This window comes from Melospiza georgiana, chromosome 14, assembly GCF_028018845.1.
Source record: "Melospiza georgiana isolate bMelGeo1 chromosome 14, bMelGeo1.pri, whole genome shotgun sequence".
NCBI lineage: Eukaryota > Metazoa > Chordata > Aves > Passeriformes > Passerellidae > Melospiza > Melospiza georgiana.
The window spans coordinates 13,296,717-13,314,532 of record NC_080443.1 but is presented as its reverse complement, the minus strand read 5'-3'; the positions used below and the strand labels follow the sequence as shown (position 1 = coordinate 13,314,532).

The window sequence follows — 17,816 nt, the reverse complement described above, 5'->3', positions numbered from 1 at the left end:
GACAGGCTAACAAACCCTGTGTGTTGGTCTCCTGTCACCCATTTACAAGGGTTACACTCACTGCACCTTTCTGAGAGACCTGCAAGAAGGTTTATGATCCTGTGTGACACAGGGAACCAGTGCACACGGGTTTGGGGAGTGCACGGTTGCCCCAGACCTGCAGGTGCTGCCTTGGCATCAAACCCACTGGTGAGGCGTAGATCAGTGGTGGTGGCCCACCCTGGTGGTGGTCAAGTCATCCTCCTGCTTTAAGTGGACCATGGTGGGGCTGATGCTTTGGCACTTACTGAAGTAAAACCTGTAGTGAAGCCAATGGGAGCTGAAGCTCTGCATCTTTAGCCTTGTTGCCTGCGACACACTACAGCATCAGCCTGGCTGGGGAGAGCTCTGTGGGCCCTTTGCTAAGCACTCCTGTAGAGCCACATTTCTCATTACCTGTGTACTCAGGAAAGCAGATACTCAGTGGAGATTTCTTAATTTTTTCCTCAAATATGTCCTTCTTGTTTAGAAACAGGATGATAGATGTATCTGTGAACCACTTGTTGTTGCAGATGCTGTCAAAAAGCTTCAGAGACTCGTGCATGCGGTTCTGCAATAGAAAGGAAAGATCACATCAGGCCAAAGCCAGCGACCCAGGGATGTTCAACATGTAGGGAAATCTAAAACAACTAAATTAAGGAGGAAAGCAACAAAAAAGAAAATCTACAATATACATAATAAATTTATGTATACATACAGCTGAACATATACATACACAGATGCAATCCCTGTTACATTTGACATACAATTAGTAACTTAAGGGCATTTAACAATACAGAGCTGTTTTGATTTTGCATAACATTAATTTACAGGATCCCAGCTCATAGAAATCATCATGCACCATGCATGGATGGAGAATTATTTTTGCCCTTTGATCAGATTTATGTGTTGGTGTAGCTCATGCAGATTTTCTAAAATGTTTTCAATAATTTTTCTAAAATGTTTTTTCCACTTTCTTGAATGTGTGCGGCACACAACTAGTTACATTAACCAAGGACTGGTAGATCCTTGAATTAATCTAGAGTTGGAAGCAGACATCAAGGTGACATAATTTTGGAAATGACCTTGCCGTGACCTTTGACTGGTTTTGTTATTTTGTTTAGTGTTTTCTGTTGTTGCGTTTTTAATTTTTAAACTTTTTTGTTTTAGTTCTCTTGGAAGACGGCTCAACAGAAAGTGTCTTGCAGAGAAGAAAAAAGTGAAAAAGGAAGAGAAAATAGTATAAAAAGGAAAAACATAACAAAGAACATCTAAGAACAACCAGACTAGAAGTCAGGCAGCTACCACTGATGTTAGCTCATGCCTCTAGAAGAAGATTAGCAGAAGAGCCATACATCCAAATGTACGCACAACGAGAAGTCAGCTTTTTGGTTATAGGTCATGCAAAAAAGGACACAGAAAAGGAGAGAGATAAGAGGAATGGAAAAACCAGACCAGTTAGAGAGTTGCAAAGTCTGCCACATGGGTTTATGGTGGTGGAAAGAGCTCACGGCAAAGTCAACCAAGTGTCATGTTCCCCGCTGCTTTCAACTCCCAATTCGGTTTTTCTTTTTTTTTTTTTTTTTCTTGGTTCAAGAGAAGCTTCATACCTGCCAAATTTGGTTGGTCTCTCAAATGCTCATTTTTTGGCCTTTGTTTGGCTAGATAAGGTCAGACGGCCGAGGAAAAGCTGTGGTGGTGCCGAGGCTGGCGACGTTTGGCGCCGAGGCCGACGCCGGAGCGCGCACGCCGGTCGCGTGGCCGTCTCTCAGCCGGGAGCCGGGCAGCGCAGAGAGCAGGCGCGGTGAGGATGAAGCACACCCAAGAGTCAGGGGTTATCAAAGGCAAAGCATGGTACAGACCAGACCGGCTCCTCGGCTTTTCCAGCGGGATCTCCTTGGGGCTGCGCTCCCCAAACCCGCCAGTGCGCGTAAGAAACCAGTGACAGCCATCACCACGGGGACACTGGAGAGAACAGGGCTGCACGGGAGGGTTTTTGGGGTGGGTGCAGCATGTCCTGTTCCCCCCAGCCCTGGATTTGGGAATGTGGAGTGCTACATGAGTCAGCTGGGGGCCTTCACCCCTCTCCCACTCCATTTCACACCTGTGCTGGCATAAAGCTGAGCCCAGCACTTCACTGATTAACACATTCCTTTTCATTGATATGCTTTAGCGTCTACTGAATGTTTTATATAGATAGAAGAAGCTCCATGGATGAAAGAAACATCTGATTCAGCCCAGAGTGAAACAGGACACATGGGATTTGCTGTGCCTTGTCTTGAATGACCACACATTTCCCCACCGTTTGTATTGACACACGGAGACGACGCGATCACACACAAACGTAAAAATGCATTTGCTCATTGGGTCTCAGTTGCAACACGTTGCTTATCTGGATCACCCTGTGCCTGTGGGCTGGTTTTTGCTAACCCTTTTGGTACTGGCTGCTGTGGGAGTCCCTGAAGCAATGCTCCCCTTTGCTACTTGTGGTGCCAAAATTGTAACCACGTGGAAATCTGGTGTACAAAGGTTTTGTGCAGGAGATCCTTGGATACTCAAAGCCTTTGGGAGGAGAGGATGAAGTGGAATGTGGTCAGGGGAACAGAAAGTGAATACAATTAACCATTTTTTAAAGCAGAGTCCCTCACAGAACTTTTTAAATGACATTTTTATAATTCTTGCTGATTTAAAGTGTGGAGAAACATGGGAATGCTTCTCGTGGGCCAAACCCACAGCTCATGCACAGCAGCCATCAAAACACCTGGGCAGCCTCGTGCCATGGCCACCACACTGCACAGCCCTGGGGGAGAGCAGAAGGGTGAAACTGCTCTCCATGGCATGGGGAGCACCATGGGTGACAATGAGTTTGTCTAAGAAACAGAAGCTGGGGACTTCTGAGCTGGCTTCATGGTTAGGTGAAGCCAACTTTTCTATAAATGTACAACTAGGTAAGGATCCTAAAGAAGTCCTCCTACTTCTCTGATCCAGTTTGATAAATTTGCATTAGTGCACATTAGGAGACGAGTCTGTTTTTCCAACAAACAGTGACTATTAGTGTTCAGTGGTAACCAGAATATAGAATCACAGAATCATATACACACAGCACAAACCAATACATCCCACAGAACATGAGGGTTACACTGAATGCCTTCTATTCCTTTCAGATTCCAGAAACAAGGTCCAAAGCTTCCTAAGGCTGTCTGACCTGGCTTTCTGATCTCTACATGTTGATTTTCTCTCCAGCTTTGTCAATCAGACAAGTAAACATAATGAACTACTCTGCCACTCATCATTATTTACGTGGGAAATGTTTTGGTCTTAAAATCCACCTTTTCCTTCCCCATACTAAAGAGAAGATACATTATTCCAAAGCCAGAAGATGACATTATTCAATAGCCATAAATTGCTTTCTGTGTGTGGCAAAGGTGCAGAGCAATATTCTGGTGAGCAGGCACGGATGCTTCTGTTGCCATACCTGGATGCCATATGGGAAATGTTGTTGCATCTCAGAAGGGCTTCTGGGAGCCCATGCATGGACACAAGCTGCCCTGGTGCTGGCTAGCATCAGGAATCCTCACTATCTCCCTTTTCTTTCCCTCCCCAACTGTTACTAGTTCAATAGATGTTTGTAGGAGCCCTGCAACAGCTCAGGCAGACCCAGGTGCAGAGGCAAGGATGAGGAAGCAGTGTCTGGGTACCATATGTAAAAGGACAGACTGCAGCTAAAGGAGGAATAAGAAGTTAAATCCCCCATATAATCCCCCTCCTCCCAGTAAATCCACAGTGGAAGATCAGTTTAGTCCCTTAGAACTTGGCTGGGGCCCCTTTCTGCTGTGATGGACCAGATGTGCCTATTCTGCTAGGAGGCACTAAAGATTACACTCCTCATACTTTTAGATGCAGTGACACAAATTATTTCACCTGCTTTTGGACCCATCATGCTGCTTTTTTTCACTTTATGTTGGGTCTCTTATTAAGGGAAGAGCTCTTCAGACATTTCTTAATATCACTTCCCATTTCAAAATTAGTATTTCAAATCCTTACACTGGCAAATATTTCATACCCCAACAAGAAAAGTAGCTCCAACAGCCATGTTACACAGCAGTAACCACTCACCCATGCATATTCAAAGTCCAGTTAACTTCTCCTGCACAGGACAAGAGACAGAATTGCTCATAGCTGAGATCAGATGTCATGGCACAGCCATCACTGATGTGAAGAGCAAACAGCTTTTCACTCAGCATGAGGGAGAAAGGATGCTGCAGTCAAGACTCTGTCCAGGCAGAAACATTCTTACAAAAACCATATATTTTTTTACCAGAGCATGGGAGGAGACCTGGTGTTTTCTGCAACACCCAGTTGATTCAGTATTTTCTGTTTTCCTTGGTGATTAAGTGCTGGCTGTCACATGAACTGTAAGGACACTGATGGTTATCCTAAGCACAGCAACTCCATATTCTCCCTCCTGCTTATATTTCCTAAGATGTCCAAGCCACTTTGGCTCGCTTTGTCACTCCTAAGGCAATTTCTGAGCACTGCAATTCCATTTTCCTTGTCCAGTGACAGCAGAGAGAGCACAGTAACCAGGTCATGCAGTGTGATACAAACCAAGAGGCCAACACTAATGCACCAAGGGTTACCAGCACAGAGCCTCTCACCCATCCCATCCTCAGCAACAGGGACACAAACAATGCTTGCATGTCTTGCCTAGATATGGTTGACCTAAATATCTTAGCTTCAGAGGCAGCAATGTGCAGCATCAACATCTCCCTCTCTTGCCATGACTCCTTTGAATTTGCAAGGTAAAAAACCAGAGGGTAGTCTCAGTTCCCATGGCAGGTCCCATTCCATTGCTGTTTTAAAAAAATTCCAATAGGAATTCTATTTAGAAAGAACAATGGAAATCTACCTTTGTGAATCATGTTCTCTAGTTTTACTGAGTGATAAGACTGTCCCTCTCTCTTCCCAGATTACAGAGCTGAGGCTTTTCCTTCTGTAACTTCAGCTTATGAAACAAAAAGATCAGTCACAAATGAGATGAAACAGCCTTGTTATGCAAAGACATAATCCAGGGAGGTGTTCTGCCAGTTAAAGCAGGATGTTCCCCCTGAGTTCAAATATGACAGAGAGCCTGGCAGGTCCTTGTGAAGGACTTGGTAAAGGCACAGGCAGGTGTAATTCCTTGAGGGCAGTGCCTTGTGTGTTGGATGGCCTGGGCAGAGGGTACCACTCTGCCACGTGAGCTCTGGCTTGGGCTGTGGCTGGCAGCAATGGGGCTGCTGAAGGCATTGCTTGAATCTCTCTCATGCCTTGTTCCTCTCCCCTGGGAGCTGGGCACTCAGGGACACAGTTTGGATTTGCCAACAGCAGCATAAGGTGTTGGAAGCAAAGGGAGAAGTTGGATTCAGCAGTACTGGGAGTTTCTGTGAAAAGTGTGATCTTTACGGGTGTAAGGGCCTAAAAATCACAGATGCAGAAAGTTTTCTTTGTTTTCTTTATGTCTTTCTGATCTGGACATAGGGGAGTACTTGCTTTCCTGGACTCCTGCTGTGTGGCTCTTTGTGACAGAGAATTAGAGAGAAAATACATCCCTTATAAAAGCCTGCCTGCCCTTAAGAAGCAGGGATAGCTTCAAACACAACGATCTTGTTTTAGCTGCTGCTGGAGGATGGGTGCTCAGTCTTTTAAAACAAAGAGCACAATAACCCACAAAACAACTTTACAAGCACAGAGCTGTTTTTGAATTTTAAGGGCAGGGACAGGTCAGAGAGTGCTTCACCCAGCCAGCTTTTTGGAAAGGATTCACAATAAACCTGTTTGTGAGCTTTTTTCAGTGACACAAGCTGACCCTACACTTGTCCCACCTGGAGCCTACCAAGATCAGCCTGTTCCTGGTCCACATGATGCTGACTGCATCTGAAATGCAGTTTTCTCCACCTGAAGTGTGGTTTGACTTACAGAAGTGCAAAAAGCCCCTGTGAAATCTTGTGCTCGTTGACAACAGGGTGCTGAGTGCAGGAGGAAAAGTCATTCTCTACGTGCACCCAGATTTGGAAGGGGTTTTTTGGACCCTGATAGGCAGTCAGGTTCTTTCCCTCTCATGGCTCCATGCCAGCAATGAAAGCTCTCTCCAAGTCCTTTCATACTCATGGAGACATCTGTACAGCCCCCAAACCTTCAGTGGCTCAACACAGCTGCCAGTGTAGTAAGTGTCTCTAAAAAATGAAGCTGGAGGAGCAGCATCCAGCTCACTTTCTCAGCTGCCTCCTCTTTGTGTTTTCCAAGTGAGAAGCAATAGAAGCTGATTGACGTCATGCAAGCCAGCAGATGTGACGGATGCAGGCAGCAAATCAGCTGACTGAGGAGGAGATGCTGCTCCACTGCTGGGCTTCTGGGGAGGCACCACATTGCCAAGGAGGGGGCAAACGCTTGGGGAAGTGTTTGCTTCTCCTTCAAATCACCTGGGAGGGGCCAGGGTCTGTGGGTGCCACGTTTTCCACCTCCCATTTGTGATGGGGATACAATAGGGCAGGCAAGATCCAAGCCCAGTGTTGTTTCCTGTGCACTGGCCTTGCTCAGGGCTGTTTATCTGGGTTAGGCAGGGGCGTCCTGGCGATGCCGAATGCTTTCGCCGCTTACGCCGAATGTGTAAATGAGCAGCAGCTGCCTCTGCCCTCCTGTTGCTCAGCATCCCCCAAAATGTGTTGTGAACAGGGACTGAAATAGCAAGCAAATGTCAGTGCTGTGCCAGAGCTGCACCAGGCTGCTCTCTTGCTGCAAAGGGAACCTTGGAGATGCATAATTCCCCGTTTCTGCAGCATGGCACTTCAGGGGGCAGGCTGAGCTGGCTCTGGGGTGGGGCTGGGTGAGGGACAATCACTGGCAGGGCTCTCCCCAGGAGAGATGCTCTAACCTCCAGTTCAGAGGAGCAGAGTAAAGGCTGACATTTAAAAAATGGCATTGGCATTCAGGCCATTCCATTTTGTGCTCCATGGCTTTGAATCACAGCCTCTGACGTGTGTAGATGGGCAGGGCACCCAAAGGTGACCTGTATTAAAAGCTGCCTTTGGCTTCATAATTTGGGTGTCACAATCCAAGCTATCCTTACCCCAAGCACCTTGTTCTCTACTCAGATCACAGCTTTGCTCCCTGCTCCTGGACCTTCCCTCTCCCTCTGTGTTCTTCTGGGTCTCCTGGCTGATTTTGCTGCCCAGCTGCAGAGCTCTATAGTGTTAAGCTAATGGCTGGATTTTTCAAATAATGTCAGGAGATTTTGGTTCCTTCCCAGTAAATCCTAGAGGGCTGAGCATCCTTCAACATATCAGGGCCAGGGTCAGAGGGAGGAGACAACTGGGGATTATAAATAAGTGGACATGACAGGATGTAGAGTGTGTCTTAGTCTGGAGGGAGACACAGTCATGATCATAGAATCACAAGGACCATCCAATCCAACTCCTGGTTCTGCACAGAACAACCCCAAGAGCCACACCATGTGCCTGAGAGCATTCTCAAAATGCTTCTTGAACTCCTCAGGCTTGGTGCTGTGACCACTTCACTGGTGAGCCTGTTCCAGTGCCTGACCACACTCTGGGTGAGGAACCTTTTCCGAATTTCCAGTCTAAACTTCTTGACACAGCTTCATGCTGTTACCAGTTCTGTGAATGGTAATGTTAATATCATCCAGAATTCTGGCATCAATATGATTCAAACAACCGGATGATTTCATCAAAGAGTTTGCTAGAGCTCATAAACCTGGCTCAGAAGCTACAAACCACAGTCCCCCTAGTCTTTTTGGGACAAGACAAATGTCCCTTAACAGCAATATTTCCCTCGATTCCATCCTCATCCACAGCTTTCTGCAAGCCTGACATCTTTTCTAGCAGGAGAATAAAAAGCCTCAGAAAGACAGAGCTGGCAGGAGCAAGCACTCCATGCTGCTGCTGCAGATTGGGCACCGATGAAATCATTACTGAGTCTGAGTATGTCCTCCAATTCCTTTTCATTAGAGAAATGTGACTGGGTGCCCACAGCAGTTGTCATTAGTCCCAAAAACATCACGCATCCCCATCATACTGAATGAATGGTCAGAATACAGCAATGAGTCTTACTGCATCCTTTTTTGTATATTCAATTCACTTGTATTAATTGCACTCTAATACCTGGGAGCACACAGGTTCTTACCAGCTTTATTTCCAGATGGTATTTTGAGCCTAATGTCACAGTGGGAAGTCATAAAATCTCTCCTAGAGCAAATTACCTGAGGACTTAAACAGTTCCATTCTCACTAAGGAAAACGAATTTCTGTAGCCTGTGGAAATAGGTTACATTGCTGGGCTGAGCCCCAGGCGTGCACTGCTGTCCTGCACCTCTGCACCACAGCCTGCCTGCTTCCCTGTATAAACAGGGATACACCCAGCTCTATCCTCTTGCTAGTTATGGGTGCCTGTAATGCATTTTGAGAACACAGGCTGGCTAGACAGGAGAAGCAAACCCTTTGCCTTTACCAGTGTAAGGAAGCATTACCTGGGTATGCAGACTCGGTACCAAGGAATGCGAAGGAGAGCTCTCCCCAGGATTTCAGAGCCAAGGGGACAAAAGCACATTAGTGCAGCACCCCAGGGAGCATTCGGTGATCTCTGAGGAGCTGATGGCTGTGCAGTGTCCCACACAGAGCTGCTGGGGCCTCCAGGACCCACTCAGACTCACCGTGGTTTCGTCTTCATGGAGCACCTGGTCGTAGCCACTGAGCGCCACGCAGAAGATGATCGCTGTGACGTCCTCAAAGCAGTGGATCCACTTCTTGCGCTCTGACCGCTGGCCCCCGACATCGAAGAGCCTGCAGCACAGGGGAGCACCATCACCACCCACTCCTGCCTACTGCCAGGGAACATTGTGGGCATTCTCTGACCACCTGGGTCCTGGGGGGCTCCAAACACAGAGCAGTGGCTCTGTCACTGCTAGCTCGGTCTTCTCCTCCAGAGCCTGCAGCCGAGGAGAGCCAGGAGGAGCAGTTACAGACAGGGACCTGTCTGTATCTGTCCACACTGTCTGGGGACCTGTGGGAGAGCCTTAGCAGCATGCTGTGTCCAAAAGGGGCAGTAGAGGTGGAGACCACACACTGTTGACTTTTATATGCTCTAAGTACTGTTTGTGTGTGGCTTTCTGTTGTTGTGCCCTCTTCTCTCTACTGGATGGCATCATGAGGGTCAATGTATTGTGTTAACTACATGTGACTGACCCACTTAAGAGAAAAGATCTGGCCAAATATTCTTACATTTATGAGGTTTGATCAGATTTGGGGGTCAGTCTTGTATTATTTATTCCAACAAAGAGGTGTTGTTTGGGTTAGAAGAAGCTGCCATGAGCTTCTATCATACAGGCAGTGACTTTCAAGACAGGATTGCCAAACTTTTCATATTGTTGACCCTCCAAAATGCTGTGTCTTCTGCATTGTGGGAGCTGTCCATGCATTAACCAACAATTTAACAACTTCTTCTTTAGGAACTATAGGGAAACCCTGTGATAAATAGTTGTTCTGAAAATTTACTGTACAATTTTGGACTAACCTGAAGTGGAGGTTTTTGAATGTGAAATGGGTTTCTACGATGCCAGTTGTTTTGACCCTGGTTCGGAGGATATCCTGCTCCGTAGGCTGGTAGTCTGCAGCTCCAATTCGATCTAAGCTGTCTAGGTAGCTAAGAGAAGAAGGGAAAAGAAAAAGAAAACAGCTAAGAATAAGACACACATTAATCTTTGTCAATCTCAGATGGATCCTTCAGCTTCCTATTAATCTTTTTCAATCTCATTTTTCATGGCTCAATGTATTGTAGCTAAAGCAAAAAAATATCCTATTCTGGGGAAAAACAAACCTCAGTAAGCTAAGCATAAAATCTGATAGGGAACTGAAGGCAGGAAATTAAGCATGGTGTGTTGTGGGTCCCGCCTGCAATCTGTGAAAATACACAGTTTTAATATTAAGTTGCTATTTTTATTCCCTGAGGAACAAGGGTCCCAATAAGTCCATTGTGCTGGGTTCTGTACACAAAACCTTTTTTTGCCAGGGTTATTCAGATAAGAGGCTGCAGCATGCAGGTCTTGCTCCCAGAACACACAGGTCCAGTCCCCTTTGGCCATGCCTCTCTGTGCTGGGAGGGAGCAGGGCCATGCCAGGCCTGGCTTTCAGTCAGCTCAGATGAAGGGAGATGAATCTGCTCAGGTGAGTCACTGCTTCAGTTCAGAACCCAGCACAGGGCTGGGGCTGCATGAGATGCAGCTCTGGGAAAGAATCCAGGACTCCACTTAAATGGTGATAATCTGGGAGTACAAACTGGGGATTTGGGGGAACAGAGAGGAGATTTAGCTTTCTAAAATGCTTGGACAGTTTAAAATATGTAACTTTATTCTGCTTTAGGCTTAAAATCTATGAACATAGATTGTTCATAGATGGCAATGCCTCCCTAGGCTGAAACTTGGGGTAGGAAGTCCTGTCTTTTGGCATGAAAGGTTTGTGTAGAGGAACCCAACATCTTTGCACATATGACCACAATCCAGTTTTCCATCCACATTCAAGACAATTTTAAAAACAATTTATAAAGAAAAGAAGAATTTGGATTACCATTTAATATGAATTACAAACATAGACCAGCATCACACAGCACAGTCTTTCTCACCACCATTAAGCCTGCATGCAGACACTCCAGTTTCTCTTAAAAGGGGTTTGATGTGCATTACAGGGCATAAATGTCCACCTCTGGCCCCAGGAGCATCAATCTAATGCTCTGAGATGCTTTCAATATATTGTGAATATAATAGAGCATGTCTGTGCATGAACAGTGATCTTTCCCTTTGATCCCTGTGCCTGGATGTCACCCAGAGGGGCAGTGGGGCAGGAGGTGACCTGCTCTGGCAGGACAGGAGGGCACCTATTCAGGTGCCAGAAGATGGCAGCTTTGCCCAGTGCAACAGGCAGAAAATAAAAAGTACTAAGAGGAGCTGCACAGTTGCAGAGAAGGAAAAGACTTTGTTGTCTCAGGTAAGAGTTTGCTGGTGAGTGTGAGATGGTATGAGCTGGAACCATTCACTCAAGACAGCCATGATGTCTATGCTTGACTTTCAGTTTAGCTAAATGCAATTTTTTTTAAAACACAGAACATGGATTTAGTCCTGATGAGTAACCAAAGCAACCCCTCTCATTTGCCTTGCCATAGCACATCCCATTTGGCCTGAACTTGGCCCTGACCTGCTGCTGGAGATGATATCCCTGCTGCATCCAAACCAGGAATGGCTTTCCATTTGTGCCCTGGAGGGAGTGCACTGAGCCAGGGCTCTGGAGCAGGACACCTGAGAGCTGGGGCTGTGCTCTTTGCTACCCAACAAACTCCTGTCACTGTCTCTCATGCCTACCCCACAGGCCTGGAACAACAAACAGCCAAACTCTACACTAAGGTCAAACACAAAGCTCACCCTGCTCATATAATTTCCCGACCCATCATATTTATAATTTATTTTTCCTAAACAATTCCAAGAATCACGTCACCCAGAGGAAAGTATATAAGCTAAGCAGGCTTATTTTTGTTGTGCCCTTTTCAAGCATTTAAAGGCATTGTGGTTTTGTGACAGATGCTCCTTTAATAACCCTGTGATGGGCATTGGATGGATGAATGGGGCTTCATTTGAAATCAGATCCCAGGCTGTGACGGCTGAAGCCACGATCACTCATCTATTCACAACTGGTGTCAACTGTTGTTATTTAAGAGACAGCTGCATCTCTTCACAGGGCCTGCAGACTGAGGCAGCTCTGCAGTGCTGGTATTCAGAGACTCAGCCTCTCCTCAGGAACTTCAAGGCGATATTAAAAAAGCTGAGGTGTAAGAGGGGGAATTTTCTTTTCCTCTTGAGGCTGCATTCCAAACCTCTTTAAATCTTTGGCTGCTCTACCCTAGGAAGAGACTCAGGCTATGGCAGATATTTTCCCCCCTGCACTTTGGCTGCAGCTGAGCTGGACCCTGTTGGTGTGTGCAGCCTGTGAAGCTCAGCTGGAGGAGTGTGCCATGGCATGGCTGCCACACTAACACCCAGCTGTGGGAATGGGAGGATCAGCCAGGCTGCTGCTTGGATGCTGAGCTGATTTTAGTGCTGCTTGTTCTCCTGGGTTCCTGCTGGAAGCATCTCTGAGGTTTCACTGGAGTGCTGGTGCTCCCTGCCTGTGCTGCTTGGAAGGCCCAGCTGGTGTGAGCCTGAGCAGGGGGAGGATGGGGTACTTTGGGGGTGCCACTTCTTTGTGACAGGGAAACCCAAGTGGGGACAAATTGGTACACATGGTGCAGGATGGCAGCACTGCTGCTACGCCCTTTGAGCTGAAAATCTCAAGGCCAAACTGTTGTGAGAGATAATTAGTTGTCACAGCCAACAGGCTCCATGACACATAATCCCCTCAGAAGCTGGCATCTGTTTAACCAGCAGAAATAAGAGCACTTTGGAGGCCATGGAGTGAGAGCTCAGCTCCCCCTTCCACGTCAGTGGTGCTGGCACCAGAGCTCTTCCATTGCCCAGCTCCAGGGTTTGCACACTGGAGTGGAAGCATATCTGAAATGACACATCAGCTCTTACTTGCAGCCTGCCTTGCCCCAGGTTTGCAAGGGTTAAAAAAAGCTGAAGGAAGGTTAGAAGGTCTGTGAGTACATGAGTAACCCTCTAGCATTTCTGCTCCTGAGCCAAGTAGCTCCATTACTGCTTATATCTTTTATTTTAAATGCTTTGTTTTGAAGCAGATTGCAGGTTTCTGAGTCACTCTCTATACCATGCTCAGGGAGGTGAAGCCCAACTATTTTATGTTGCTATAAGCAAAATGCAGAGGAAATGGCAATCACAAATACAGGGAGAGGAGATCATTGAACAGAGGCTAGGAAAGGCAGGAGTTCTATACAGGCCAGTTGACAGCAAATAGCTATACACAGTAGTATTGGCCCTTCATTTGCTGTTTCCAAAAGCACCTGGTAGCGGCACTGTGGGTGCCAGAGACACTGCATGAAGAAAAGGAACTTCTGTCCAGGTGTCCCTTGGGAATGGCTCAGCAGCAGCAGCCTATGTGCAGTGTGTGCACAGGGACCCCTCCTCAGGCTCTTGGCTACCACAGGAACCTTCTCCCAGGACTGTGCTGCCTATACCAAAGCTCCACTGGCTGCTTCCTTGGGTGCAGAAGTGCAGCTGAGGTTGCAGGCTGTGGTCAGGGTTGGATACCTGCGGCAAAGCTTACACAGACGGACATTCACACCTACTGAGCTTAACGGCAGTAAGATGGTGAAAGCTCTGTTGGGTTTTTCTTGCCGTGAGGGTGACACCTTGGCAGTCTTTGTGCATCATCCAGCTGTCCCTGTGCACACCCAAGGTGCTCACACCGTGCTGATGCCACGCTCACATCCTCAGTGTTCAACGAGCTGCGGTGCAGCAGCAGCCACAGCTGGGTCCTGCTCTGGGGCAGCTCTGCAGGGAGTGGGAGATGGAGCTCCAACTCCAGGAGCAAGCCTGGAGACAGCAGCATCTTCCCAGTGGCTCCTCCATCCTGGCTGTCCTGAGTTGTGGCCATGTCTCCTCTGTGAAGGAAAGGCCATGTGTGTGTGGGATACCCCAGCCTTGGTTTGTTGGCTTGTGTTGTATTTGATGAGGAAGCAGATCCCCATTTGTCAACACATGCAGCTGAGTCACTGCTGGGCTATTTTGGACTCTGTGTACTGAGGCACTCAAGGGGCAGCTCCAACACTGTGTCCTGGCAAATGCTGAGTTTTTAATCAAGGTTGTCATGAGCAGGCTCCATGTCATCTAAATCTAAATGATTATGTAAAGAAGGCTCTATCTGAACACTCCTTTGCTCATGGATGGAAGGCTGCCTGCATCTGATCTTATCTTCCACCTTATCTTCTTCCATTCTTTCAATGATGAACACACAATTCAAAGTATATTTAGTATAAAAACCATTTAATATTGAGTGACTGTAGAGTAAGGGTACAGAGGATGAGCACTGGATTTAGGGAGTGTCAGTAGTGGCTCTACAACAGAGAGTAAACTCTTGTAGTTACCTCCTACCAGAGAGCAAAACCATGTGGGCACTGCTGCCTGAAGGTGTGATACAGTCTGGTTTGGCTGCCCAGGGCAGCTGGTGCTGGGCAAGCACCCAGAGGTGATGGAACCACAGTGTTTTTGCTGCAGACACTATGTCCAGTCAGATCTGCTGTTATATTTGAGGGAAAGGGGAAAAGCAAGCACAGCCCACTCTCAGAATCCAGCACCAATCCAGCACACATAGAGGTGATGTCACGGGTGTCTTAAATAATTATCAGTTATGAAAAGCTTGAAATGTTGCCAAGCAGTGGCATCGTGTCCCTTCAGGAATCAATCCTGTCTGAGGGCAGAGACTGCAGAGCCCTCCTCTCCCCCTAGCAAAAGCCAGAGGGTGGCACACACTGCTCCTGAGGCATTTCCATGTGGGTTATGGCAGGCAGGGAAAAGACCTTAGGGGATGAGTAACTCATCTGAGAGCAAGAACATTGTCTGGTGTTTTCTCAGTCCAGCCTAGAAAAGGAAGGTCTTGGGAATTTGCTCCTTGACTTTGGGTAATGTGTTTAGTGTTTCTGGCTGTGCTGCTCCATCAGCCAGTCCTGCCTCCATGGCAATCACATGAATCACATGGCAAGCCCTGCTATCTTGCTGCTGCTCCTCATGATAAATCTCATCTCACATCCAACCAGATGAGGCACCAGCATGAAAACTCCCAAACTTCCTTCCCCTAACTTAATCCAACCGTTGAGATGTCACTTCTGGGGCCTGCTTGTTGCAGGCTGCTAACAGCTGAAGGATGGTCACCAGGCTCAGGGACTACTGGGGTTACTTTCCTGAAAGAACCTTGCTGGGTGCCCTGAGTTTTCATTACTGTTCTCTGGGGAGTGAAGAGGATGGTCCCTGCTGTTAAAGGAAGGTGCCACATCTTGACAAAAAAGATGCTGCGTTGTGATGCATTTTTATGGTTTTGGCCCTGCACTGAAGCAAGGCTGCACAGGGCTTGTACATCAAGATCAACTTGACAAGTTGATATTAATACTAATGATAGGCAGGAGGAGTGAATAAAAGCAGGTTGGCGTTTAGCTGTCCTACTTAGACTTGCAGTTTTCCAAGGCATGACTGGATCCAGAATAATTTTTAGCATCACATGTGGATGAGAAGAGTCACTAAATAGCAGCTGTGTAACAAAGGTACTTGAGGACATGAGGGGGCTCCAGGTGCAAGTGCTGGCTGGCTTTGCTCACAGCTGGTCAGCTCTGGCCACGTCTCTGCTCCTTACTGATGGAATCAAAGGCCAGCGTGTTATGGTTTGAGTTTGTCATCACAGAGCTCTGGCTGGGGGTGAGGTGGGTCTTGGAGGAACAGCAAGCACGAGAAATTTACCCAGGAAGGATTTTGGGGTCCTGGGAAAGGAAATGTGGGCTTATCTTTCTTCATTGAAGCTTGAAAATTGGATGGGATGCAAGAGGGGATGAAAAAGGTATTTTTTTATATATCAGAGCCCTTACAAAAGAGAAAAACAACATGTCTGGGTCAGATCAATGACTCACCTAGCTTAGCTAGTGTCCAAGAGCAGATGTTAAGAGAAAAGTACAAATACAGGGCAAGCATGCAGTATTCAGCTTTTCCAGCCTCCAGCAGTTCATATGGATAAGAGTTTCAAAGAGAAGTGTGATATCTTTATATCTATTACCCCTCAATGATTTTTCTTCCAGAAATTTGTCAAGGCACTTTTTGCAGCAATTTAAGCATCTAACAACCACATCTGCAGCAAGGAATTTCCAAGCTCAGCTACCCTGTCTGTGAACAAACTGCCTTTTTCCGGTTTTTAAACTGCCGTGTCAGAGTTTAACTTTGTTAATTTTTGAATGGGAACAGCTGTCCTCTCTCTCCTCTCTATCTCCCACTTGTTTCTCTGTAGACATCTCTGAGACCTCCACAACATCCACTGTGCAGCATCTTTGCTACCAAGACGTTGCTTCACAGAGGCACTTTGGAGCCTTTTGTTACATAGAAAGGGGTTTTCCTCATGTCCCAAATCCTTTCTGAGATGGAGGAAGGAGGGAGCCATAGCTGCCTTGTTCTACAAGTGACCATCTATTTTACAGTGCCTCAATCTGATGCTATGTGGAGAAGCAGGCAGTGTCACACCAGGCCCTGGGGCTGCTGCACAGGGCAGATATGGTGACACAGCCCACCAGCAGTGCTGTGACGCCTTTTAGCAGTGTCCTCATCTGGGCAGTGCCACTGTTTTGTATAAAGTCTGTGATTAAATTGTTGTTTAGTACAGAGCTGCTGGCCACAAGGCACCTTTGTTTTATAAGCAGAGGATTTTGACAGGGGCTGGCTCTGTGTGAGCCCAGGGTGACGCACGGCCCAGGCTGTGCAGGCTCCTCTCTCCTGCTGGCCCTGCACAGGGGTGTCCTCTGCACAGCAGGCACTGATCGAACTTGGGCTGAAGCAGAGGAAGGCTCAGAGCTCCAGCCTTGCTCCTGCTTTATGTAAGGCTCTGCTTCCTTCTGACACCCAGCTCTGAAGGACAGTAGCTGAGCTGGAAAAGGGATGAGGAATGGTGGGACTTGGAACCCTGGAAGTGAGCAGGATCTGTGCCTAAACCTTTATGCAACAGAGTCAGTGGGTTTGAAGCTTTTTTTCTTTGCTCCAGGACTGCTGTTATAAGCTGGCTGACAGTGGAGCTGATGGTTTTCTATACTGTAAAAAGAAGAAAGGAAAGAAAAGGAGGGGCTAAAAATAAGCCCTAGAGAGTTTGGGATAACGAAGGGCTTGTTCTGGGAAGGAGTCTTGCTCAGAGAATGCAGGCCCCGTGCTGCAGCAGGGCCCCTGGTGCATTCACAAGCATCTGCTGAGCCCAAACAGGGGAGAGACATCAACTAACCCAGTTTGCTGCATGCACAGCCCCCAGTGAGCACACCAGCACAGGCATGAAGGATTGCTTGCCCCAATGCTCCTTGCATTGCACAGCAGATATTCAATTTGGCCCCAAGGCCAAATGAGCTAATTACTCAGAATTACTCCAGCCCTGGAAAGCAGACAGCTGGGACCACAGATGAAACCAGTCCCACAGAGTTTAACCTTTTGATCAGCCGCTGGCCAGAGATATTCACTGGGGTGTGCACAAAGGCCTGGGACATCTATTTACACACTTGTTGGTGAAGCAGCATTAATATCTCCATTTCTAAGCTGGAAGAAAATAATTAGATATAGCTGCAGTGTTTTGTAGTGCTTGCTGTCTGTCTGCAGCAGGGACAGCACCAGTGAGGGATTTAGATCTAATGCTGCAAAGGAAAGCATCACTTAATGAGATCTGTGTTCTCATATCAGCTAGCTGGAGGATGCCCATGGCTGGATGATGGTGCAATTAGGAGGAGTGGGGTAGGTCTGTCGGGAGCTGACTTCAATCAGGGGCCCCATTTATCCACTCACCCTGCTGAGGAAGATGCACTGCTGGTGATGGAGTGGGAATCATATCTCTGGATCTTCTCATCTGTCCATTTTCCTGATCTATTAGCAAGCTATGGGGATTTCTGCTTTCAAATGTTATTTAAGCATCCCTGCCAAAAACCATGGGTACCAAAATTAGCCAGTGCTCTGCCATGGGCAGATGTGACTCATAGGTAGCAAAAGCAAAACCTGGAAATTTCACCCTTGGCTGCACTCTAAAAATATCTCAGTTATCCCAGACATGGGCAGATCTCTCGGGCGTGTAAAATCTGTGCTACACA

General features: G+C 47.2%; 1 protein-coding gene across 2 annotated transcripts in view; it reads right to left on the bottom strand.

Annotated features, from left to right (window-relative positions):
• The window catches only part of GNAO1 (G protein subunit alpha o1), a 141,318-nt gene that overhangs the window by 16,267 nt on the left and 107,235 nt on the right, over positions 1 to 17,816 (bottom strand). The window contains exons 5-7 of one of the 2 annotated variants that reach the window (XM_058034318.1): positions 9,585 to 9,713; positions 8,725 to 8,854; positions 436 to 589 (exon numbers count right to left, since the gene is read on the bottom strand). In XM_058034318.1, the coding sequence (XP_057890301.1) occupies positions 436 to 589; positions 8,725 to 8,854; positions 9,585 to 9,713 (413 nt within the window). The remainder of the gene's footprint in view (positions 1 to 435; positions 590 to 8,724; positions 8,855 to 9,584; positions 9,714 to 17,816) is intronic. The other variant, XM_058034319.1, reaches the window with a different exon arrangement.